Below are 27,152 nucleotides of genomic sequence, written 5' to 3' on the forward strand. Positions count from 1 at the left end.
TGCGAACAGGCGTAAGGTGTGCGGTGGCCTTTATATAGCTTTTTCATGCGACTTGAGTCAACTTGACTACTTGATGTGACTATGTCTCTACTCGCTTTGCTCAACTTCAAAAGCAGATGGGACAAACTGATTAACTTGGGTACTTTTAGAATCATTGTTAAGGCCATAAAGAGATCTGAATCATTTTAAACTGTCATAAACAGCAACTACATCCCATTTCAACTGGGAAAAAAACCATGCACCACTAATCAGACTATGTTTCAATGTATAACCATACTGGCCATGTGCCTGCTATGTGAACAATAAATGCTCATCCAGAGGAATCTGAATAGGGTCATACCCGCTTGTAAACTCAACCGGACCCTACACAAATTGGTGCAATGCTTACTCTGCACTCTGGAATTATAACACTGATTTGAATACTCTATGTTAATTTGTGGGTACGTGCACTCATAAACAAGTGACAAATTTGACCCAAAGTGATCAGACTAATAGCACTTTAGTGAAGCAGACAGTTGGGATTAAAATTAGGTGGGTACAAATACTGAGCACATAAATAGAACAAATGAAAATGAAAATCCATATTTCATTGTACAAAATGAAACCTGAAATAGAATAGATTTGGATAGATTCAAATACATATAATCCCCTGTATACTTGAATATTTTTTTTCCATCACTAACCCCAGATATTTCTGACTAATTTCATCATTTCATGACCAAATACCATAAAACCTGTTGATAAATGTCAAAATTGCAGCTTTTCATGCGTTTTCAAGCAAATGATTACATAAATAGAAACTATCCTATGTTGCAAATTAACAACCTGCAATAAATGTTAATTATTTAGATTTATGTCATAATTACTATCTGCACAAATTAATGATCCCCACTAAACCAGCCCTTGGCACCAGAGCTTGAACTAAAGAGTGTACTATCGGTGTCATCATCCACTTCAAGATTTTTTTGTCTCTTTCCAACACCAGATCTTTTTGATGAACCCTTAATTTGCTTTGTTCGACTAGCCACAAAATGCGATGGATTCCTCTGAATGCTGTCATTACTTTTGAATTTCTCTTGATGCTTGCTCTCCTGGTCTTGATCCCAATGTGGACCTGAACGAAGGCCAGCATGCTTTCTCACTGGAACATGCTGCAATGCTTTGACCCAATCACCTGATGTATTCATCTCAATCATGATCTTTATCATCTGATCGAGGGTCAGGTTCTTGGCTCCTGTTGTCCACTGAAGATGCCTGTCCAATGGAAGTCGGGCATGCTCTAAACCAAATCTCTTTGCTCTAGCTAAGGATTGTCCCGTATATATAATATTTCTGTCCACCAATGCTCCAATTACATACACCTTGTCACTATCATAGGACTTCATGACATTTGGAGAATCTGCACTAAGATATATGATGTCCTTTTTTGGAAAGACCTCCAAGAGATCCTTTTCAGTATGGTTCACCATAATGTGTTCCATCGCAACTCCATGTAAACGATTCAGTTCATGTAACGACTGGGTTTCTGACGTTAAGCCAACCCAATGAATATCAAATGGGTCCTTTGCGCGTTTATTAGCATTCATTACATGCATGAGCTGCTGAACAAGACTGATTACCTCCTGTTTTCTCATCAAGTTTTCATAGCTGAAATCAAATGCTATCTTAGGGCCAAATTTCATACCAGCAGCAAGTCTCCACTTTTCAAACTGCATGATTGTGTTATTTTGTATGCGAAGGAAGAAGCGATTCGGAAAAACATCACTGTCTTCATCAGAATCCTGTGTTTCTTTAACCAAAGCTCTTTGTCTTGCTTTCTCTTCCCTTTTCATCTTATCTTTCTTCTTCAACATTTCTTTCTTGAACAGAAACCTCAAAAATTTCTTCCGACCTTTTTTTGAGGTGAGAGTCAAGAAATGTTCAATATCTGGATCAGAAATCTTCTCTGGAGCTTGCCATCCTATAGCTAGAAGTTCTGAAATTTCCTTACGTGTCTTTTCTTTTATATCCCCGTCCTCAGTATCATCCAACCTATCTTGATCATGAGAAGACTTGTCATTAAAAAAGCTGTTGGTCTCATTCCTTCTCAAGACTCCCCCATGTACATATACAAAACTTTGTAGTCGGTATACATCACGTTTTTGAAATAGTTTTATTGGTCTTGTGAAGTTATTACTCTTGGACAGCATATGGCAATGATTGCTTCCAAATTTGATGCAACGTGAAAGAAGATATCGAAACATCTTTCCATGTCATTCATCCGATATCACTGAAGAGTAAGGACCTGAAATTAATAAAAAAGACAAAACAATGATAGATTCTGCATTCAGTCATAGATTTTCTCATTTACATGTGGTTGGGGCAGAGTGAAAATCAAAAGCATTCAGACGACGGTTAACAGCACAAGTGTTTTCCTATTTTGACAACCAATACCATATGAAGAAAAAAAAACTAAAAAACTTGCTGAAATTTTGCATTACATCTTTACATCCATGAAATGCTTACTATTTCCATATTTCCTAAACATTTTTTTAATTTAGTTGTAAACCATCAAGAAAATTTTCTGTAATTTTGTAAAAACATACCAGGCACGAGACTTGACAAGTACTGAAAATAATCAATCCTCTTGAATCAGTTTTATTGTGAACTAGAAATTTGACGTGTCCAAAGGACACAGATGCCCCCGCTTAACGCCATCATTCATTCATTAAATATGATTGAACTTAATATCATAGAGCTATTACAGAAGGAGATCCTTCTTCCAATTCCTCTTAATCCTTTGTTATCGCTTCCCTCTGGCAAAGGAATGATATCTAACATCAATCGGCGAGCCGCCAGGCGAAAGTAAGAGCCCGCTTACATAACGCGATAAGCCCGCTCGTAAAATTTGAGATCAGTGATTTTTTAAGGTCCCTGCGAGGCACCGCCGTAAACAACGTTCTTCCACATAACTTCCCTTCGAGCTCTGTTTTTTTTTCAAAATCAAAACATGACTTGCTGTACTTCCAGCATCCATATTGTATCGTACAGATTCCTGATGTACGTCTTTGATGTATGGTTGAACTTCTGAGATGATCCCATTTGCATACAGTACATACTAAATACGTTACAATCTGATTCAACCCAGCCATGGTACATACAGAGAAAGTTGGATATTAGTCATTTATGTATGTCTGTCTTTCTTGCTTTATTTCAACCATTTCCTGTGCGCCCCTGTCTAAAAGGGGAAGTTCACCGTGAGGAAAACTTTGTTGTAAAAATAGCAGAAAAAATATTGGTGAAGGTTTGAGGAAAATCCGTTAAAGAGTAAGAAAGTTATTAGAGTTCAAAGTTTTGGATTTGTGACGTCATAAACGAGCAGCTGCCCCATGTGTTATGTAAAATAAAATGCATGAATTTCAAAGTTTGTATGGTTCCTGATGACTTAATTTTGTTTTCTATTCATGATCGGGTGTGAAATGATTTGTCTATTGATATACAAAAGGTAGAGAAAACCATTTTCAATTTTCGGAGAAAATGACATTTCATTGATTTTTTTTTTTACCATTCACTATGTAGAAATACTGCTCGCATATGACGTCACAAATCAAATAATTGAAATTCTAATAACTTTATAATTATTTGATGAATTTTTCTCAAACCTTCAGCAATATTTTTAATCATTTTTTCTGCTATTTTTACAATAAACTTTTTGTCAGGGTGAACTTCCCCTTTCAAAATTACAATGAGGGGGAAAAGCATACTTCAAACTTGATTTTGACGGTATGATTATTTATTTGGTCGTGTTTGCTTTAAAAATATAACGACAAATCTACAGGGCGTTTCTACGTCGATTGATGCATCGTCGAGTATCCTCCGGTGCCCCACGTACTCCTATTTGTGTAAGTTGAAGGCGAGTGTGATGCCGGAGCTCCGAGCTCGCATGCTCAGCTCATTCACACAGTACAGGCCTCAGCTATGGACCTTTTCGGAAAAATATTTGAACTGATGCATTTGAAGAGATAGATCTAGACCTAACTTGTATGATATTTCGTTGATTATGATCTGTAAATTTTATTCAAATTAATATTACCCATTGGGTCTGAATGAAGGCATTTTAAATTGCATTCGGTCAACTTTCCCTATCTGATTTAGGGCTGATATACGGGCGGCATGCGCCTGAGTGAAAGTGCCGTGATGGACCACCCCGCTGTGAGGGAATTAGCGGTGCCACGCATAGTGCAAAGCGTTCTTGAGAGTTTTAGTATCTGCAGAAACCAATATGCATATATATATAATGAACAAATTTAGACCTTTGACCTTAATAAGACTCACCCTTTCCATAATAATCTCTGACAGAAGATATGACAGTCAGAGAGATGTGTTATTATATGAGTGCAACATGTTGCCCTGCACCATAGGACTATCTGCACCAGCCCGAGTTTTCAAATTAGCGCGCTATTTCTGATCCGATAAATTATCCCGATCTGCACAATCTCGAGATTATGTGTATTGGAGATGCAATTATCGTGCTACTTCGTAGGACTAATCTCGAGATTACAAATTACAATATCAAGTCAACTTGGGGATAATTTGCAAAATAGCGCATTATTTTACAAATTATCCAGCTAATTCGCAGGTGCAGACGAACTAGGGATTATTTATTCACGGCGTCGGATTATATTGCATCGATGCCCAGCTCAAGCAGGAATCGCTCTTCTTGCGATGGTGGAGACGGGAATGGGATTTCATGAATCGCGAAGAGGGCTGATTGGGCTAAAATCTCCAGATTGAGCAAACTCCGGCTGGTGCAGCACCGCCTCAAGACTAGGATGGAGATCAGTTTACAGTACTCAAAGTCAGGCCTTAATATGTGTGTATCTATATATTGATAAGGGGTAATCCCCTTAAAATATTTATATGCTGTAACCAGCAATTTGCAATTAGGCAGAAAGACAGTATCACTGTGAGAAAGGTAAATGGTGCCATGAAATATATTTAACAATGACCTAGATGGGTGATCTTTGAATTGCAGATATCGAATTCGCAGTTAGCCTGTATTTTGGTGTCATCAACCCACACACCAAACATTCTTAATATCTGTAGAATATTTTGTAAGTTATCATGCGGAAACCAACTTGCATATTTAATGAGCTGTGACCTGTCCTTGGTCCTGCGGACTCCGAATTCGAACTTAGCCTGTATTTTGGTGTCATAGTACACACCACTGGTCAATTTTTTAAATCCATTAATTTTTAGTTATTGCACAGAAACCAAGTGGGGGATGGATGGAAGGATGGACAGGGCCCCCCCTGGACCTGCAGGGGCATAAAAATTAAAATATTCCAGAAAATCAGTGGAATATTTTCCCAAACTCTTATTTCTGAGCCATCCAATTAAACATGATAAATACACTTGTTCACTGCAACCATCCTGCCTGTGGGGAATCTACATGTAGGACTATGGTAATGGTATGCCAAGGCCCAATGCTGTGCATAGTACACACTTTAAAAAATCATTAAAATATCTCTTTTGTGACCAAAATTACTAATTTCCAATACAGTTGCAAACTTGCAATTTACTTTTCATTAGTTACTTGGGAATAATTTTTGTATTCAACAGAGCACTCAAAATCTTGAATATTGGGCATATTTTTGTGTCCGCCCTCTAGAGTCTAGTAGGCTAGTCAGGTGATTATGGTCAATTACACGTAAGGTCGGGAGTTCACTGGGTTAATCACACCCATGGGTTCAAAGCATCTCGCGTGCGAAGGAATATCAGTCGAATGCAACGCGACACACACGACACAGTTAAATTCAAATTCTGGGCTTTTGCCCACATAAAATATTACTTAAAATTTTATATATCACATTCTGCTATGACACTTACCGAATCATTTAGATCCTTCCGTGACTTCTCCTTGAAGTTTCTTTTAAAAAACATGTATATTTTCTTGATCTTTAGTGAAGATTTTACGGAGATGAAAACTGCTCAGCGCGGATATCAATTTTCGCCTAAAGAGGGCGCGCGATTTATATTCATATCAAAGACACGACAAGGGAAAGACTAGGCACCTACACTACTTCTACACGCAAATCGACGCAAGGCATTACGCGAAGTCCGTGAAGTGTCCAATCTTTTCATTGTATAGACTTTGGGATACCGTATACGTATTATTGACGTTCGTTAAATCCTGTACTGCTGGTTTCTTTCCAGGCATGTATATTATTTTCATTTTTTTTATTAGTCATCTTTTTAAATTCATTGCAAATAAGTGTTATCATCACCAATAATAATCTTTAATTATGTTTTTGAAGGTATTTCATTCATTGGTGCCCATAATTAGTAAATTAATCATAAGGATTGCGCATTCAAAGAATTTAGATACAGTTATAAAATTACCGAGGAGCTGAATCAAGTTTGTGAAATTATTAGCGCCACCAACGGGCTTCCTTGTATTTCCGTGGAAGAGACAAGCGAAGTCACTTTCGAGGCCGAGGTAAGCGAAATTTGTTTTTTTTTAATGATTATTATTTTATTATTATTTTCATATTTCTTTAATCTATTGCTACTTACCGGCAAGAGCCCCGGTGCGTAGCGAGAGGGAGTTTCGGCAAATATTACTTCAGCAATGAAGCGATGTTTGCCGACTACTTTGAAATCCAGGGTCAAACACGGTCTATTGTACGAGGTTAGTACATACTAACCTCGTACAATGTGTGAGTGGGTTAATCATAACCTTGTTTGTTCATTGAATGAGTGGATAAATATAATCATGCTGTTTGACCTGCAATCGTTCGCATGCGATGTTTTGAAATCGGCTGTAAATAATACGTGTGAGGAATTAGATAATGAAGACAACTGTCACAATTTTCAGAATACCACCCCAGCCTGGAGCCAGGCTTTATTGTTTACATTACCGAGTGCACGGTACGCTCCGCTCCGCTTACGGGGCTCCGCTGGCGCTGACGAAGCGAGGGCTAGGCGGTGGAGCAGCAGAAAGGGCACGTCATGCATGATGCACGTGCAAGGAGATCGAGTGACCTCTCGCTCAATAAAGTAAAGTAAGAGTAATACGTATACGCGGTGCTTGCACCTAGGGTATACATTGCCTAATTTGTATTTGAAGTAAAACTGTTAAACGGCAATGTAAATGCAAATATTTGGGTTAAAACTTACTATCAAGATTCTAGAGACGACGTCGTCCTCTGATTTCCACAGCATGTCTTTATCAGTTAAAACACTAGAGGGCGTCAATGCAACACGATCAAGGCACACGATCATCAGAGACACGATATTTGTTGAAAAAAAATGGGGACGGGGGGCTGTTTCATTTGTACAACAATAAATATATTCAGCTGGATGGCAAAACATTATTTGATGAAAATTTGTTTTTGAAAAATATATATCGACTTCACCATATTTGTGATGAAAAAGGGTTATTGAAAAAGGATGCTTATTTTATTTTAAAGGGTTTAAGTAAAGAAGAAATTACAAAAATTGGAAAAATATATTCAATAATTCCTCATGAATGGAAAAGAAACGTTCAGCCGGAAAGGAAGTCTATCCACTGTGGCCTCAGCTTAGAAATAGTATTTACAAAGAAAGTTTATAAATTTGAAGAAATAAATGCAAAAATGGTTTATAGAAGTCAAATTAGCAATAATGTAGAAATTAGCTCTGCTTTTTATAACTTAATGGAAGTTTATATATGACGAGAAAGTCACCATCATGAAAGCTGCACGAGAAGCTCTAAAAGATGATACATTCTACTTCATTAATGACCTTACTAAGCGCGATTTAGAACAGAAAAGAAAACATAAGAAGGAAGTCCAGGATCTCTATGCAAAAGGAACTAAACTTCGCTTCTATGCTGGGCAGTGGAGAGGTGATGGAGGAGCACCATACTTTCGGGCGTAGTGCAGCTTTAAGAAGCTTCTTCACTGGGATACATTGTCCTCAGCATGCTGCGGTGTTATATTTATTTATCTTTGTGGTCACCAGAAACAATCTACAGCATCTTTTTAAGGAGAAACCTGTGGTCTGCTATAATCTGAACTTTGTTCCTGCCACTGATACTTTCATTCTCTTGTCCTTTCCATAGACTTTCCCCTTACTATAGGTGGCGTAAGATAGCTTTATGAAAGTCTTTATTTTTGTATTGTGTGTGTAAACACCTACCTCATAGGAGAGGTTTACTATCGTATCTTTATATTATATTCATAACTACTGTAGACAAAAAGTGGGTTGGATACCACTTTTTAATCCATACATTTTTGTTTTTGTTTTGATCTTTTTAGGGTATGCTTTACCCAAAGGTCTAAATGTATCTTTTGTTACTCTTATATATTTTTATTTGTAGGATAGTTTTATTGTTCTCTGTCTTTCTCTCTTTTCCTTTCGCTATGTACCTCTTACATCTTTGCCTGTGTTTCACAGCCAGCAGAAATGTCGAGTATAGACAATTCTCCTGTACTCTTAAATGATTCTAGAAGATTATCATTTAGAACAAAACATTGATTGTAAATATTATGTACCCAGTGAATATGATCCCCAAGGAGATCAATCACACTCACATTTTCTAAGTTTCTTACACTGCAATGCAAGAAGTCTGTCTAAAAACTATGATAACTTTAATATGCTCTTATCTTCATTACGATTCAATTTCTCAATTATAGGCATTTCAGAAACTTGGCTAAATAATAAATCTCCTAACCTTTTTACACTTGAAGGTTACAAAGAAATTAGGAAAGACAGACAGAATGGTAGAGGAGGAGGGCTTCTAATGTATATCTCAAATTCTCTATCATTTAAGCCCCGGAATGATCTTTCATTCCAGGGTGAATCAGCTGAGAGTTTATGTATTGAGGTTGACCTTCCCAAAGAAAAGAATTTCATTGTGTGTGTGGTGTATAGACCACCTAATACAGATGTGGTCACATTTCTGGATGATCTAGAGTTAATGATGTCAACTGTCAATTATTCCGATAAATCCGTTTGTGTAATGGGAGATTTCAATATTGATGTACTTTGCAACAGTCCAAATTCAGTCCGATTTCGAAATATTCTTAACTCGAATGCATTTCATGCTACAATTGATAAACCTACCAGAATAAGTGATCATTCATCTTCATTATTAGATAATATTTTTGTAAAGAATATCAAAGGCCATTCTCAGTCTGGCCTATTTTACTCAGAAATCTCTGATCACCTGCCTGTGTTTTGCATACTTAATGCTTACCAGTCAAATGGTAACTTCCCAAGGAGGCGTGATATGAAACGAAAGATTACCGATGAAAAAGTAGCTTGCCTTAATGCTGATTTAATTTCAGAAGACTGGGAGGATGTTCTCAGTAGTGATGATGTTGAGGAAGCTTTTGAAATATTCTGGAAAAAGTTCTATTATTATTTTGATAAACATATTCCATACATAAAATCAGTTGATAAGAAAAAAGGGAAACGGCCTTGGATTACTGCTGGTATACTCCAATCTATAAAAAAGAGAAATCGTTTGTATAAAAGAAGTATCAAGAAACCATCCCCTGATAGTATTGACAAATACAGAAAATACCGCAACAAACTTACATCGATTATACGTTGCTCTCGAAAATTGTTTTACTCTAAGAAATTTGAAAAGGCTAAAGGCAATATGTCTTCAACTTGGAAGGTTGTAAAAGATATTTTATGCAAACAGGAGAAAAGTAAAATCCTAGAGAAAATTGTGATTGAGGATAAAGAATTGACTTCTGCAGAAGATATTGCTAATGCATTTAATGTGTATTTTGCCAGTGTTGGCGAAAATCAAGCCAAAACAATAATTGGGAACGGGTGCAATTATAGAAATTTTCTTCATGAGCCATCTACAGTATCTTTTTTCCTCAGACCGACTTGCAGTGCTGAAATTTTCAATATAGTCAGTTCGCTTAAAGCTAGTCACTCTTGTGGACATGATGAAATTAGCACAGTTTTATTGAAACAAATTATTAATTCAATAGTGACACCAATTGTTTACATTTGTAATATCTCACTCTTAACAGGAGTGTTTCCTTCTTCTTTCAAACTAGCCAAGGTGATCCCAGTTCACAAAAAGAATGATGTAAATATTGTTTCAAACTATAGACCTATCTCCATATTGCCCACATTTTCTAAAGTTCTGGAGAGGATTGTGTATAATAGGCTATATGACTTCTTGGATACACACAAGTCTCTAAATCCTGAACAATATGGATTTCGGCAGTCACATTCTACTGATCTTGCCTTGTTAAAATTTTATGATCATGTTTCCAGTGCTCTTGCAGCTGGTGAACATGTGATTGGTGTTTTCATGGATCTTAGTAAGGCTTTTGACACACTAGACCACACAATCCTTCTCTCAAAATTGGAACACTATGGAGTCAGGGGTGTAGCTTTAAAATGGTTTACAAGTTATCTAGCTATGAGAAAACAATTTACCTACTGTAACTCATTTAAGTCAGATATCTTGTCTCTGAGATGTGGCGTTCCGCAAGGATCCATCTTAGGCCCTTTGTTATTCCTTGTATATATCAATGATATTTGTGATGTTTCTAATCTTTTTAAGTATACTTTATTTGCGGATGATACAAGTGTGTTCTTATCTCATCGTGAAATCAAAAGTCTTGAACGTACAATTAACTCTGAACTGCCAAAGTTGGATTCTTGGTTTAGAAGTAATATACTCTCTCTCAACGTTATGAAAACGAATTTCATTCATTTTAGTGGTAGGAAATCTAATGATAAGCATTCAATAAATATTTACTTAAACGGCACCCCAATTGAAAGAAAAGCATGTACGAAGTTCCTTGGTGTATATATCAATGAAAAACTTAATTGGAAAGACCAAGTGAATCACATCAGTGCACCAATCTCTCGAAATATCGGTGTGTTGTACAAAGTTAGATATTACGTTGCCACCAATATATTATTGATGCTATACAATACTCTTGTTTTACCTTACATTTCATACTGCAATATTCTGTGGGCAACAGCTAAGGGTTTGACAAATAATATTCTTCTTCTGCAAAAGAAAGCTATTCGAATATGTACTCGATCTGGTTTCAGAGACCACACAAATCCTCTGTTTGTAAAACTAAAGTGTTTGAAAGTTGACGACATACATTTTCTTCAAACTGCCATATTCATGTTTCGATATAACGCAGGACTCCTGCCGGTCTCTTTTACTTCTATGTTTCAAACGAATAGTGCAGTTCACTCACACTACACAAGACAGGCATCTAATATACACTTAAACAATCCTCTCACCGCATTAGCCCATAAGTCGATAAGGCATAATGGTCCAGATATTTGGAATTCCTTACCGCAAAGTATTCGCAATTCACGTAAAACATATTCCTTTAAGAAGGCAGTTAAGAGCATGCTCATCTCGAAACTATGATGAAAATGTAGGCATATAATGTTTTCTTCGAAGATAGTTCATGTCGTCGTATTTGCTTGACAAATTATGCATATATTCTTATATAAATTGGGGTACCCTCCTTTCTATTCTTGTGTCATCTTCTCTGTATACTTCTTTGTAAATATTGTATATACATGTACCTGTATTCATCTATACCCTTTCATCATTTTTTTTTTCTGGTTAGTGTAAAATAATGGTTTTGTAATGACTCAAGCTTCAAGCTTATGTTGCAAGACCTTTGTGTGCTCTGTTAATGAGAAATTATGTAATATTTTCTTTACGTAATATTGTCTTTATGTAATAAACATGTATCACTGTATTTTCATATATGAGATTGTGGATGATGTGAACACACATGAAACAATAAATAAATAAATAAATAAATAAACAGTTAAGGAAGTGGAAAAGATTTTTGTTCGACCAAGGTTGTGCACATTAGTTTGCAAATTGAGAGAGTTTCAGTTTAAATTATTGTATAGAATAGTCTATACGAACCATCATCTACACAGATTCAAACTTCGGATAAATGGGTTGTGTTCATATTGTAATACTTCAGAAGAAACATACCAACATGTATTTTTTGAATGTAATATAATTAAAAGACTGTGGGAGAAATGTGCTGATAAATTAAACTTACCGTTTCTTAGGAGAATATCTTGGAAACAAATTCATATTGGAATAAATGGGACTAATGTAAAAACAGAACAATTATTAAACCACATTATGATTTTGATAAAATTCATGATCTTCCATGGTAGGGAAAAGGGGTTACCTCCAAATGTAAAGGAAATTAGAGATAAATTAATTGAAAATAGAAAAGAAGAGAAACGGCTTGCAACGGAAAGGGGAACCTTGGCATTTCATTTAAGAAAATGGGAGCACTTTGACGAATCAGCCTCACAGTCTTCCACCACTTAGGTTTTTTTTTTTTTTTTTTTTTTTTTATTTTTTTTTATTACCATTATTATTATTCTTTATTTGTAGTTTATGGGGGTAGGGGGGTTAAGTGTAGCTAAGGGTCTGGTTTTAAGTTGTGTGTATGTTTTTTTATTAATATAACTTCCTCATTAATCAGTTTGATTGAAGAGTATGGAGAATTTTGAGTTTTATATACAGATTATAAGTTTATTTCCGTAATTTAGATTTTTGCTGTTGTACCCGGATTCTGTTCTGTATTTATCCCTTCGTGATTATAAGTTGTTAAAAAAATTTGAGCAGATTAATTTTAAGTTTACATTTGAAATTCATATATATTCCTTTTCTCACCATGTTAAAATGTTAATGTGTTAACTTGAAACAATTAAGTTTTAATGTCATGTTATATATATATATATTTTTTTTTTACATTTGATATGAGGAAGAAATAAATATGATTTAAAAAAAAAAAAAATTAAGGGTAATGAAACCTTGGGGATAAGTAGGCTTGTGTCAAAACAGAAAGAAAAATCAAAGAAAAATATCAACAAAAGTTTGAGAAAAATTAGACAAACAATGAGAAAGAAAGTTATGAGCATTTGAATACTGCAATCACTTGGAGATCCTCCCATTGCAATGCGACAAGGATGTCACATATGAACAACTTTCCCCTTGATGGACTATGAAATACCCCAAAATGTCTCTTTTTTGCTTTTTCTTATGGTGATACAAACTCTTTATCCATGATGTATTCTTTAAAAATCTGTATTACATGCCCTCGAGAACACATACAGTGATAAGAGAGGCAATCTATACTAAAGTAATGGAGTTGTTCACGATTGACAGCACACATCTTTGTCGCATTGCCGATGTGAAGATCTCCATAGCATTAGTGATCGCAATATTCAAATGCTCATAACCTTCTCATTATTTGTCTGATTTTTCTCAAACTTTCGTTGATCTGTTTCTTTGATTTTTCTGTTTTCACACAAGCTTTCTTGTTTTAAAAGTTTCATTCTCCTTTAAGCTGATCGTAAGAAAAGAGCGACTTTAAGAACGACTGGTGATCCTTTCTTTCGGTAAATGACATTGACCATTAAATGTTCGTTGGTGATTATTTAGAGCGAATTAGGGTTCACCGGTCGTTCTTAACTTAAAGTCGCTCTTAACTTACAAACAGCTCTCACAGATTTATAAAACCCCCACCAGGGCTCTGGAACACAAAGGTTTGCGATGAATAGCAAATATGAAATAACACTTCTGATTGGTTCCCAGTCAGTATTTTGTGACAAATGCGCGTGTAAAAATGATCTTGATTGGTCAATTCATTTAGCGATTGATCACTAATCTTTGTGTTACGGTGCCCTGGTGTTTCACAAAGACTTAAGTAGGACTTAGAGTTGCTCTTAAATGCCTAGTTGCGTGCAGTATAAAAGGCATGACCGCATTGGTCAGATCATGCCAAGAGGACGCGCAGTACTGTGTATTGATCAATAGGATCATGCATTGCATATCATGTATGCGTCAGGATTTAAGTGCGACTCTTAGTCATGCTTCAATCTTTGTGAAACACCCCTCAAGACTGAATTATTAGTTTGTGCTAGATTATTTCCTGAAAAAAAAAATGAATGTAGGCCTATTATTTTCAGGGCAGCCAGACCCTGGTAATTCCTCATGTTGTATACAGACCTTATTTTCCAGCATGCATGCTTTCGGATAATTATTAAACTATTGCAAGAACTATGAACACACAGACACCCACTACTGACACACATACCGACACTCACACACACTCTCGCATACAAACGTTTCTACCATATGTATGCTTATATACATATATATGTTAAGCAGAATGAAGAGCCAAGAAGAAGCTACAAGCAATTTTATATACCTCAAGAAGAAAGCGGACATAATGTTGGAATGTTGGGTACTATCGCCTTCTAATATTGCAGGACCAACAATACAATCACAAATTGATTATGCAAGGCTTGTGTAATAATGGAAAGATTAAAGTTCCTCACATGCTTCATTGCAATTAAAGAAGAATGTGACTCTTGAAACCAGGTAAATTATTTCTAAAAGAGAAAAATCAAAGAAATAGAAAGTTTGAATAACAAGAAAGTTATGAGCATTTCAATATTGAAATCACTAAAAATATGGAAGTTCTCACACTGGCAATTAATTCAACCAATATTTTTTTTATCTTTTTTTAAATTTACATTTTTCCTTTTATCTATTCAATTGCAATATTGTATACTCCTTTTTTTAATGAGAGGACATGTAGAACAGCTTTTACAACATTATAACATTAATGAATTGTTTGTCCTTATCAGAATGGGTAATATAAGAGATGCTTTGGGGTATATTTTTCGAGCACAAATGGGAAAGTTGTTCATGTGTGACATAACACATCTTGTTTGCATTGCCAATGGATTTCCATAGCATTAGTGACATCAACATTCAAACGCTCTTTTCAATTAAAACTTTTTCATTTATCTTTTTTGTCATTGCTTTCACACAAACTAACTTATTTCAAGGGTTTAATCTTCTTTAATATATAACACAATACAAGGGAATACAAATTCAATGAATTTTCATTCATTGATGACATGACTATGAAGAATTAAACAGTATAAAGTCATTGAAAGCCATAAAACTAAGGTAGTGGTATTAAAATGGGATATATAATCATGTGTCTATGGATGATTGCAGGTAAATAAAAAAATAGCATAAAAAGCATAAACAAATCTTTGAAATTCAAACATTTTGCTTAATTTCAAAAGACAGTTATATGCACATCCTGGTGGGAAGGCAATTGAGGAGACTGATGACCTCATCCACTCACTTTTTCTTTTGTATTTTATTATATGAAATAGGGAATATTTTATTTTTCTCCTCATTGTCAAGTGAAACAGCGCCTAATTCCTCCCTGAACATGTGGAATGAGCATTGACTAATACTATATGATTCAGTCAAGTTGGTCCTTATTGTCAAATTTATAAACAAGTGGAATGCCTCTGGCCGTCTCACCTGCATCACACAATTCAACATAGCAGCAGTGCTGACTTTGAAAACTACTATAACTCGCACAAGATGTTCAGTGATACTTGGTTACTCTTATGTCCACTTTTTATGAACTAGACCAATAAACTTACAGAGATATGATGGTTATTCAACAAAAAACCCCAACATGGCCAAAGTTCATTGACCTTACATGACCTGTGACCTTGATCATGTGACCTGAAACTCGCACAGGATGTTCAGTGATACTTGATTACTATTATGTCAAAGTTTCATGAATCAGATCCAAAAACTTTTAAAGTTTTGATTGTAATTCAATAGATACCCCCAAATCGGCCAAAGTTCATTGACCCCAAATGACCTTTGACCTTGGTTATGTGACATGAAACTCATGCAGGATGTTTGATGATACTTGATTAACCTTATGTCCAAGTTTAATGACCTAGGTCCATATATTTCCTAAGTTATGATGACATTTCAAAAACTTAACCTCAGGTTAAGATTCTGATGTTGATTCCCCCAACATGGTCTAAGTTCATTGACCCTAAATGACCTTTGACCTTGGTCATGTGACATAAAACTCTACTAGGATGTTCAGTAATACTTGATTAACCTTATGGCCAAGTTTCATGAACTAGGTCCATATACTTTCTAAGTTATGATGTCATTTCAAAAACTTAACCTCAGGTTAAGATTTGATGTTAACGCCGCCGCCGTCGGAAAAGCGGCGCCTATAGTCTCACTCTGCTATGCAGGTGAGACAAAAATGAAATATTGTATTATTCAAACAATAACAAAAGAAATAGTGAGTAAGGGACATCATCGACTGTCTCACTTGAGTTGTACACATCACTGTTTAGTGAAAAAAAACAAGCAAAACTTTAAAATGTCATAACTTTCTTATTTTACATCCGATTTTGATGAAATTTTCAGCGTTTTGCTAGTTTGATTTTTCTCTATTTATTCAAATCAACATTTTTCTGGGGTGGACTTGACTTTTAAGCACTGTACTAGTATACCTAACTTTCTCTCATATCAAAATTATTATAGCAGATACAAATCGAAAATACATGGGGCCTTGAGGCAATTTTGCACTGAAATGGTCAAACGACCCCCGGAAACTAAAAAAGAAGCCCTGGGAAATTCATTACAATGTTAAAACTTATACAGTTTTGCAGATTTAGGAAGTAAGTTGTGAAAGAAAAGCCCCCAGAAAAAAAAATAGGCCTCCAGATACAGGACTACATGCATATAACAGGCACACAGCCTCACTGAAAATATTAGATACATGTAAATCTTCAAAATAAATAGATATAACATTTTCTCCATGATAATGAATAATAATTTTTGATCAATTTAGTGGCAAACAACCATGGATTTTAACACTAGAAATTGATTACACAGATTCATTCTAAATATATATGTGGTTTGTCCATCTATTGTTTCACAGCCAATACTATTGTGGCAAAGGATGGCTCTAATCATAAACCTATTATGCTACATAATCAAATAACAAGAAAATAATTGACCAGCTATTGCTGTGAAACCAAATGCACTCTTCTTCTTCGCCATGGAAACGTTTAGAAGGTACATCAATGTTTTTTGCTGGCAATGATGACAATTTAAGGGATTAGCACAATCAGTCCATTACTCAGAAAAGCTTTAGCATCTCAGGTTGTCATGTCACACAGGGGTAGTCAATTGATGGGAGTTGGGGTTGACAAAAAATAACTTGGTTGCAACTGAAATATTCAAGAGTGGTTTATATGTGAACACAGAGAGGTGAAATGGTAGGCTCATCCCATATTCCCCATTTAAGAAACGTGAAAAAGGTACTAACAGAATCTGAATATTTATCAAACTTTCATAACATTTATTCTTCGAATATATCCTTGCCTATATATTCATATTCTTGATATACAGGATATTGCATGATAGTTTAGTTTTGTCTCCAACAGCAATTAATGTCATGTATTCAACTTCATGTGATTGCCACCTCAACAATCTATTACACTATACTCTAAAAAGATGACTGAAATCAACAGAAGAAGAAATATTGCACAGTTATGACTGCAGACTATAAGTATTTGTCCTTTACTCATCAGTTGATGCAATGGTGTTGGTGAGCTGTTTGGTTGATAAGGCTATCCACCTCAAACAATCCTTCCCACAGTTTAACAAATACTCAATATCTGACACACTGAGTGTAATTCCTTGCCTGAAAATCTGTACAAAATAAAACGACAAAAGAGTTAAAAATCAATTAACGGGACATGTAAAACAGAATTTTCGAAATTGCATCACTGCCTTTATACACACAATCTAATTTCTTTTAAAAGTTTTGTTTCCATTATGACAAGATAACAAATCACTTCTGAGTATACCACTGAGCATAAGTGTACACCAACCACTTCATCCATTACAGAATTTTTTTTTTCTTTCAATAAAATGATCAATCTGTTCAACTACAAAATATGAATGAGCACCACATATACATGTATATATCATGTTTTGTAAGTTTTGGACACATCTGAAAGACATTAGAATAACTCACTAACAAACATTAAAACAAACATACAAAATAACAGAGAAATCTTCAAAGAAAGATTTAGATTTCAAAAATCTTAACTTAAAAAGAGCCTCTTTATGATAATTCTTACACACATAAACAAACCATACCTTGTGAAGTTTCTGTGTGATGAAGATAAGCCTTGTCTTGTGTTCTGTGATTATCCTATTATGGCTGTGATGAGTTGTACTTGAAAGCAAGATCTCAAGATGCTCTAAAACAAACTCAGCCTAGATTAAACAATCAGAGGAGATACAATTTATATGATGCCTTGCAAAATGAGATCACTGCTACATTGCTACACTACACGAACAATCCAAGGGAATTGAGCCTATAAATTCACTGCTGATTCAAAAACAGCACTTCCGCAATGCATGGCTGGCGGGCACTGTGGCAATACTTGTGATGTTTTCGAATTGGTGGTAAATTTACAACATGCAAGATAATTAGGTTTGGGCTTTTATTAATGATTTTTGAGACTGATAGAAGCATGGACAAGGAGTGAAATGTTAGATTAATGTTATAGATTCTTGGGAAGGTCATGTTTTTGCATTCATTATAGTTTAGTCAAGAAAAAATCATATCTTTTGTGAGTCAAAGTGTCAATTCCCTTGGATGGTGGTTTGTGTAATGTAGGGGTAGTTAAGTGTATCTGAGTTGTTTTCTTACTTAGTTGTACTTGTAACAAGCCTATTGATTATTAACATCTATTTCCCCCTCCTAATTTGATGCGTGTCTAAAAAAAGGTTATTTACAATGATCAATCATAATTTGAAATTTATTCACATGTGGAATACAATGGACATAATTTGGATCTTGAAATCAAATATTTTCTAAACTTCACCTTCCTTTGATGACACACGACATATTGAAAGTTGAAAATTGAATAAAATCAAACTTCTAGAACTATCAAAAACATTTTTTTTCTTTATTTCAATTCATTTCAACAAAACTGATGATCTTTCATAGATTTTGTACAATGTACATTTTAAAAGTACAGTGTCAACATACCTCAGAGATGAAATTGGCAACATCAACAAGTGTTTTTTTAACTTCTGTGAGTTGACAGGATTCATTGGTTTCCATGGAAAGAGCGGAGGTGCTCTTTGAATCCTTCCCTGATAGGTTTATCTCAGTCTTCACCTGGAATACAATCCATAACCAAGTAATGATTAGCTTCAAGCTCATAGCTAGTGTTAACAAAAATCTGATTAGATCATCTCCTTTCCACAGAAAGAAGTATGTAAGCAGGGGCAGTGACAGGGTATTATGATATAAAGGAGGGGGTGGAGGAGGAGGAAACAACCTAGAGGTGACATTTTCTTTTTCAAAAGTGTAGTAGGCCCTTACAGCCATTTTCTTATGGTAGATCATTTGATCCCATAACTCTCATTAAAGTGGATTTGAACTCACCATCTTTATTGCCAGTTTCCTCGCTTTTCTGATACGACGATGGCAGGCAAACCGGGTCCTCTCTTTGTGATGAATTATAGCAAGCTCTACAGCAGTCTTTTCTACAATGTCTTCAGGATGAATAGAATACACCTAAAGCAAAAAAAGAAAGAAAAAACCCATAATCTTTAGACTTAGGGGTTTTCACTGCTACATGGATACACAAGTTACATAGGGGAATGTTCAGTATTATTATAACAGGTCAATATAATCATTGAATTCAGAACCAAGAAATGTTCACTAATGCAGGACCCTCGGCAATCCACATATCATATCATATTCGTGAATCAAATTCAAAACCATAATGAATTCTAAAATTCATATAAACTTCCTAGAGGTTATTATACTGAAGGGATTAATGTTATAAGTGACAAATATAAAGTCGAGGACATTACTGTCAAAAGAAATGTCCCCACCTTCTAGCATGTAGTTAAATTGATAGACTAATATAACCTTGTTTACCTACATGTAGGTAGGAAAAGACTACAAAAGTAGATTTGTAAATCTAATTCTAAATTGAAGAGTTATATTCTCAACATTTAAACATATAAAATAGCTTATTTTACCTTAGTCCTCCATTTCTTCAAGTGACAATCGTAGTGTCTTCCATCAAAGGCTTGTCCACAGTCCCAGCAAAAGTCATATCCACACTTGCATACCATATGATTGCAGCCATAGTATTTCTCAATTGGGTACTTACACCGTGGGCAAGGCTTGGTACTTATGGAACGTATAAATCCATTATCTTTCTTTTCTGCATTAATGAAATAGTATATTAAAACTTTTAAAGAAACTCATATCGTCAGTTGTTTGTCAATTTTCAATTTGATTTTTTTTTCATAATTTACTTTTACATTTTTTTTTTTTGGGGGGGGGGGTCCCTGATGAACAGGGCTGGCCTTATTTACAACGTAATAAATTTAGTTATGGATTTGGTGAAATGGTTTGGAATTTAATCAATTTATAGAATAGTGGTTAATGCAAAGATCTTTACATGGTTCAACATTAACTCTGTTGGAAAGCATAAGATAAATTGAAAGATCATCGATAAGTGTATATTGCTTGTTGGCAATAATACTAATATTCCAATAAGAGTAGCAATGTGATTAAATTTCTGAAGAATGTCTACTGGTACTCACTGAAGAAGCCCTTTGCTTCATCTCTGTACAACTTGGCTTGTTGGCATGTAGCAGGCCAATGAGCCTCTTGTTTACACAATGAACACCAGAACGTCCCACATTCACAGTTTACAGAAACTAATCTCTTCGGATTAGAAAGTTTGAGTAACCGACCACAGGAAGGCATTGGACACCAATGCAGCTCTGATCGTAGCATCAGGGCACTGTTGGTTTGGTTGTTATGGTAACGAGAGAAGACTTTTGATGGAACCAAAGACATCAAGGTTACTTTGTCAACAGGCACAGTGCATTTATACTCCTGTAACAGATAAGAAATCGATATGCATAATTAAATATTTTACTAAGTATAAGTTAATAACTCTAAACCAAGATTGTACTTGCCTATCCAACAACCTTTTACACCAACATCACATGTATCAGTTAAAAGCAGAATATAATATATAGGCCTAATGACAGATCTTTTCAATTGAAAGGTGAACAGAGCATAAAATATACTTTTTTTAATCATAAACTGCTATTTGCAAAGGACTCATTGTATTTAACCTGTTTTAGGTAAATACAAAACTGATGATACTTACTGGGCAAGTGATGTGAACATTTCCTTGGTTAATCTGTGTATTAAGATGATTTCTCCAGCATTCATCACAGAACCAATGATTACAAGCAACAAGAGCAGTTCCCTTATGTTCTTCATCCAGCTCTTCATAACAGATGCTACATGTCTCACAAGCAATAGATGCCCCACATGACACCGACTCACCCACAGGCTCATCATCATTAATCTGTATTTTTAGGACACATAATATTCCAAACAAAGATTTAACATAATTCAGTCAATAAAGGCAATTTTCAATTATATCCATAATTTTACCCTTGAAATTATTTAAGAGGAGCATAAATCATTCAAACCTTTTACTGAAATAACATGCCCAAACAAAAAATAAAAATTTTAAACAAAGCTAAAACTTTGTAATCTTTAATAAAGCAGTTAAACTATTTTTAAATGTCATAAAATTAGTTGAACATGATTTGAATACCAAATTAGGCAAAGTCTGTATACATAATGCATTGTCCTGCTATTAAAACATATCAATCTTAAATGAAATTTTACATAAGTCTCACCTCTTCCATTTGAATAGCTTTATTAGCATTAGTTGTGTGATAATTCCAACCAAGAGTAGTCTGCACAGTACCAACTACCAAAGCAGGCTTGATACTATAATTGGATATTTCCTTTTCTACATGGTAGCTGGAAAAAAAAAGGCAGAAAGTGTTAAAACTTTAGTGAACTTATTGTAAATTTTGTATTATTGCAAAATTTGACATGAATTAACCAAGCCCTTAAAACAGAATAAAAAAATGCTCCATACGTTTTTTTTTTCATTGAAAGAATTGATTCCAGACAACTTTCCAAAGGTATAGATCTGCTTATCCTAAATTACACTGTAGCAACAATTTTTTTTATCTTGACCTGCTTTCGGTGAAAAAGTAAACCAGAATGAAATGGTAAGACTTTGAATACCCGGTAAAAATCTACAAATTAACATTTTTAAAGTGATTTTTTTTTTCGTTTCATTGTATTGCAAATTTAGGCCTGAATTCACAGAGGTGCTTTGAAAACCTTTGGTTGAACCCATGGTTTATGAAGATTTCCTACATGAATTACTCTTATTTACTGTGAAAAATATCCAATGCTGATGCTCAATTTTGCAAGCCAAATTGATTCATATTGCAATAGTTAAGTAAGCTACTTTATTCATGAATCCACCGTTTTGAATTAATGAGTCCACTCTACAAACAGTGGACTCATGAATAAATACCATACTTAACCATGGCAACATCAATTTGGTGCGCTGAGCCAAAAGCGCACATCAGTATTAGACATTTGTTTAAAATGTGCGGTAAATAGGCATAATTTATACATAAAATCTGCATAAACCATGGGTCAACCTTCGGATTTCTAAACCACATTTGTGAATTCGGCCTTACAAGTTCAATGATAAGCTTACACAGTGGCTTTATATTCAGGAGCAGCAAAACATACATGTACAGCAGTGGAAATTGTACCAATTTTTTAAGGATTAAAAAAAAATCAAAATTCCATGTGTGACGTATCTCCCTCAGAAGAGACAAAATCTATATCAGCTTGTATTCCTATCAAAAGCAATCAATCAGTAATAGAAATGAATCTTACCTTTTAGCAGGTAGCAATGCTACAGACTGGCTCATAGCATCAACTACATCTGTGATTCTATCGCTCACCAGACTTGACAAAGCACCAGTCAAGGTCTCCTCTCCTTCATCTACCCCACATATCTTCATTCTGATGCTTTCTACCAGTCTACCATCATGTCTCACCACTTGAAATGGATCTAATGAATATTCTAGAATGGTAAAGATGTTATGTCCACTCTGTTGGAGGAGCATAGATAACTCAAAATTGTCAGGGTTAGATGCTAGATGATCAATAACATGCTGGCTGATGTTGATAGCATAGCGAGAAGGCATGCACTGACCCTTTATCAGGCAATCCCCAAATTTTCCTTTCAGATTTTGCTCTGTGATATCATCAGGGTGGACAGTGACAGCTATACTTGGTTTCTCTAGGACAGTAGTAAGCGGATGTTTACCTGGATCTTCGAGTTTGGTCACTGGCTCTAACTTGGCATGTTTCTTGATGTTCTTAGCTGCTCGTTTCTTGGTGGCTCTTTTCTCTCTTGTTGGGATGATATATTCTGGATGGATAGCAATTACTGCATCTTTCTCATCAATTGGGAACACTCTATCCTTGGTAGATTTTATGGGTTTGTGTTGTGTTTGCCTCCCTTGTTCATGGTAACAGAAAGCTGACAAACTCATGGCACCATAAACTAAGGCATCCATTGGAACCCTGTATGACTCGGCCTCTTTGGTTTCCATCTGATAAGGTATGTCAGTGTTTTCCATTTGGAAGAAATCTTCCTCTTCTTCATCTATAGAGAATTCAGAAAATTCCCATAAGCCATCACAGTATACATCACTCATTTTGCATTGGTCTAACTTTTTTGATCGATTCCTGCTGTTTCTCTTTCTGGATTCTGTACAGAAAAAAGTAAAAATAAAAAAAAGAGTACTTGTAAGAGATTAGTTGAGCACAACTTTCTTCGACAGGCTTTGTATTGTAAAATAAGTTAATAGTTACCATTTTAAATCGAGATTGTAATATTGGCAATCTGCAACCCCCATCCCATATCCTCCAATAGAAATCATCTCATACGAAGGATAAACAAAAACCTATCAATATGTTCATCATTAAAACCCAAATAGTCAAGAAGAAAATTCAATTAATAATTTTGGTTCCAAATTGCTATAACACTGAATATAGGTTTTGTTTTCTTTTAAAAGAAGTCTATGATGTTAAGGTTTGATCAAATTACCTATAGGTTCTAGTGCCAAATTAGGAATTTGTGTTGTGTTATATTCAAAACCACAATCCTGTATTACTAGCTAATGAACAATTTTGTGTCAGTAATGGGCCTACCTGAACTAGCAGAAGATTTAGCATATGATTGATAGGTTTCTCTTGGTGTGACTCGACTGACATCATATTGGATCAAATTCTCAGCTTGCTCTTCCTCTTGATGTGCTCTCCTCTTTCTTGATCTCTTGGAATTCTTTTTCCCAAAATCTGCATCCTCTTTGACTCCTTTACTTTGGTCCAATTCAATGAGATCAGTAGCCTTAGCATATTTCTTCTTGGGTGATCTAATCCTAGTCTCAGCAGCAGAGTCAAAGACTTCCACACAGGTGTGACGAGAGGAGGAACCGGATGACCGCTGAAGTATGTGATGCTCTCGGATGATGTAATGGTTACTATGGTTACTCTCTTCCTTGATGTCATCAAGGACTTCCCATCTCTTTGCCTTATTCAGAGAGAAACTCAATGATGATGTGTCATCTGCATGAATGGGGAAAAAAAGAAAGACATTTTAATTTACAATCACCAACCTATCAGTAAATTACATGTTAACAGTGGTTCAAAAGTTTAAAAATCTATGATTTTACACACAAAAAAGCAATGGTTAATTAGAATATTTAATAATATTATTTAATATGATGAAAACCGTTGCTCTCACTTCTTACAATCAACAAATTTCAATTGTATTTAAAGTATGAATCCAACTGCATATCATCTATCATAAAAATTAATCTATTTTATTCATGGATATAAAAACTGAAAATGGATCTTACCACTAGCTTGGATATTAAATGTATCTTTCAGAAGCTGATCCCTGAGAGCCATCCTGGATTTTCTCTTTGACTGGCGACCTTCTGCATCCAGCTTTGTCTCAATAACAACATTCTGCTGTGCATAGACATTCTTGAATGGAAATGGCAGGCGCCTGATGTTGTGATTGGTATTTATACCAAAGCGGGACCCTTCTCGACGTACCATGGCTTACGATGGAGTGTCTAACTCTTGACAAAGGACTGACACAAGATTACAACGAATGTGGATCTGTGAAAGGAATAAAAGTTGTTTTCTTGAGTTGATTAGCTTCAAAAACAAAATAATTGCAGGAGCAGCATGTATATCTGCAATTTTAAAGTTTTTTTCATAACAATGTGCCCTAAAATCTTTCAACATCTCAATCTTAATTATAAAATGGATTGTTGTTATAAGAATAAGGCAAGTTTTGTGTTGTGAATAATGGGCTAGACCCTCTAATTGGAAATTTAATAAACACCAAAAAAAGAATAAAATTTATTAAATGCAACTGAGCTGTCCTGTGTTCACATTTGATCAATCAGTCACAAGCCAGGCACCATGAAATGATCCCCTTAATTTGCTTTAAAATATAGCATCTGCATCTGTCTTAAATTTAAAACTGTTATGAAACGTAAGTCACACAATTGCAAGTCAAAGCTATACAATGCTAGATTTAGATATTCATCATGCAACATGACTTAGATAAGGATATAATTTTATTATATCCCACACAAGCTGAGCCTTGTCGCTAGGCTCTGCATCTGTCTCGTCTCTGACTTCAACTAAGTGTCAGCTCACATAGCAATCACGGGACACTTACCGCAGTACGACGACTTGACTTCCCGTCTATATAGCCTAGAGCAGCGACTGCAGTCAAAGTCAAACGTATTCAGTCCCCAGAAAGGCAAAATGCTTTGCTTTGGCCTCTTTCCTGTCCTTCCCTTCTCTTTTCGTAGTCGTTCTCGCTAAAATGGTTGATCTTCAAATATTCACCCATAATTTATAGTATTTTCAAATTTCACGAAGTGCTGCCTACAGCTGGTCTGTGAAGCCGTTTCACACAATTGCGCAATTCAACAACGCAAACAAACTACATTATAGATATGACATCATCATTAACATGGAGTGGCCTATTCTTCTAAAAGGGGTGACCAAGATATTTAGAAAAACTTGGATGATTAACATTGAAATTCTGTCAACACTACTTAATTAAAACTTAAAGTATAAATAACATGTGGAAATTTGTTGTGTGTTACAAAACTGATCATCGATTTATTTTCAATTTTTCCCCATTTTATACACCAAGATTTTATAGCTGCGTTCAGCTCATTGTGCTGCACTCTGAAACCATAGAGCTATTACGGAGCTGAAACTGATAGTGTTGAAAGCAGGGAAATCGAACCTCCCACTCCCCTGGTAGAAAGGACACTAAAATGAATCGAGGCACGAAGTTTTATCAAAATCGGGATGTAAAGTAAGAGTGTTTTGACATTTTCAAGTTTTGCTAAATTTCAAACGGCACACTGTTGGGTTATCCTGGTCGGAATGCAAATGAGGGGACTGGTAAGATCACACACTCAATATTTCTCCCGGTTATTTCTTTGATTATTATTACATAAAATATTCTTCTTTTCTTCATATTGTCCTGAAGTAACATTATTTTAACATTTATGGTTCAGTTAAGTTGGTCACATCTTTAAAAATTTAAATATCGTATAATAAAAACAATATAAAAAAACAAAAGAATGGTAAGGATAATCATCGACTCTCAGTTTGCTCATTTTTTCACATAGTAATGCATAATCCGTTTTGAGGAAATATAAAGCGAAACTTTAAAATATAACTTTGAATTATTTTACACCTGATTTTGATGAAATTTTCAGTTACTAGTATATGCTTTTATTTGATTTTTCTTTATTGATTCAAATCAACAGTTTTCTGGCGTGGACTTGACCTTTGATAATGTCAGTTATAAACACAAAACAAAACAATCACACAGTGTCATGGTATATTCTATAGATTGCTTTTTCTATCGGTGCAGGTATTATAATGTATATCCTTTGTATTTTTAGAGTCAGAGAGATCATCAGAATTTAACTCCCGTCTCTGGGTTATCATGTCGTGAGGGATTTTTCTTACCCTAGTCCATAGGGCCCGTGATGTCAAAGTCCACTTAGTCCTCACTCCTTTATTGGTGGACCACTGGCTCTGGGCCCCATTCTAAACAGTTTTGTTAAAGTGATAGTAAGAATCTCCCTCATTGCTGTCAATTATTTTCTTCTACTTTATTCCAAAATACTGTAATACCATTCTCCATTAATGGGGATTAATTTATTTTTAAGTCCTAAGAGATAATTAATAAGAATTGGAACATGATTATATTTTTCTTCATTT

At 35.1% G+C, this 27,152-nt stretch overlaps 2 protein-coding genes across 2 annotated transcripts; both read right to left on the reverse strand.

Annotated features, from left to right (window-relative positions):
- Positions 1 to 239: 239 nt before the first annotated feature.
- LOC121410476 (tRNA methyltransferase 10 homolog C-like) lies at positions 240 to 7,243 on the reverse strand. The gene is made up of 2 exons (XM_041602598.1): positions 7,159 to 7,243; positions 240 to 2,284 (listed from the first exon to the last, which is right to left on the reverse strand). Exon 2 carries the CDS (start codon positions 2,241 to 2,243, stop codon positions 879 to 881), a length of 1,365 nt encoding a protein of 454 aa, XP_041458532.1. The 5' UTR covers positions 2,244 to 2,284; positions 7,159 to 7,243; the 3' UTR covers positions 240 to 878.
- Positions 7,244 to 16,709: 9,466 nt separating this feature from the next.
- LOC121410477 lies at positions 16,710 to 25,843 on the reverse strand. The gene is made up of 12 exons (XM_041602599.1): positions 25,579 to 25,843; positions 24,740 to 25,007; positions 24,030 to 24,446; positions 22,704 to 23,586; positions 21,632 to 21,758; positions 21,088 to 21,291; positions 20,510 to 20,807; positions 19,937 to 20,124; positions 19,332 to 19,463; positions 18,930 to 19,061; positions 18,029 to 18,148; positions 16,710 to 17,575 (listed from the first exon to the last, which is right to left on the reverse strand). The coding sequence occupies exons 2-12, from the start codon at positions 24,942 to 24,944 to the stop codon at positions 17,444 to 17,446; spliced, it is 2,838 nt and encodes a 945-aa protein (XP_041458533.1). The 5' UTR covers positions 24,945 to 25,007; positions 25,579 to 25,843; the 3' UTR covers positions 16,710 to 17,443.
- Between the last annotated feature and the right edge of the window lie 1,309 nt (positions 25,844 to 27,152).

The sequence above is a fragment of the Lytechinus variegatus genome, chromosome 3 (genome assembly GCF_018143015.1).
Source record: "Lytechinus variegatus isolate NC3 chromosome 3, Lvar_3.0, whole genome shotgun sequence".
Lineage (NCBI taxonomy): Eukaryota > Metazoa > Echinodermata > Echinoidea > Temnopleuroida > Toxopneustidae > Lytechinus > Lytechinus variegatus.

What these genes read in the sequence shown, in the direction of transcription:
- LOC121410477 (XM_041602599.1), bottom strand. Translation starts at nt 24,944, where the DNA reads ATGGTACGTCGAGAAGGGTCCCGCTTTGGTATAAATACCAATCACAAC. An exon ending in ATGTTCACATCACTTGCCCA is followed by an intron (nt 20,808 to 21,087) that starts GTAAGTATCATC and finishes TATCTGTTACAG; the next exon opens with GAGTATAAATGCACTGTGCC. An exon ending in GGAAACTGGCAATAAAGATG is followed by an intron (nt 19,062 to 19,331) that starts GTGAGTTCAAAT and finishes ATTGTATTCCAG; the next exon opens with GTGAAGACTGAGATAAACCT.
- LOC121410476 (XM_041602598.1), bottom strand. Translation starts at nt 2,243, where the DNA reads ATGTTTCGATATCTTCTTTCACGTTGCATCAAATTTGGAAGCAATCAT.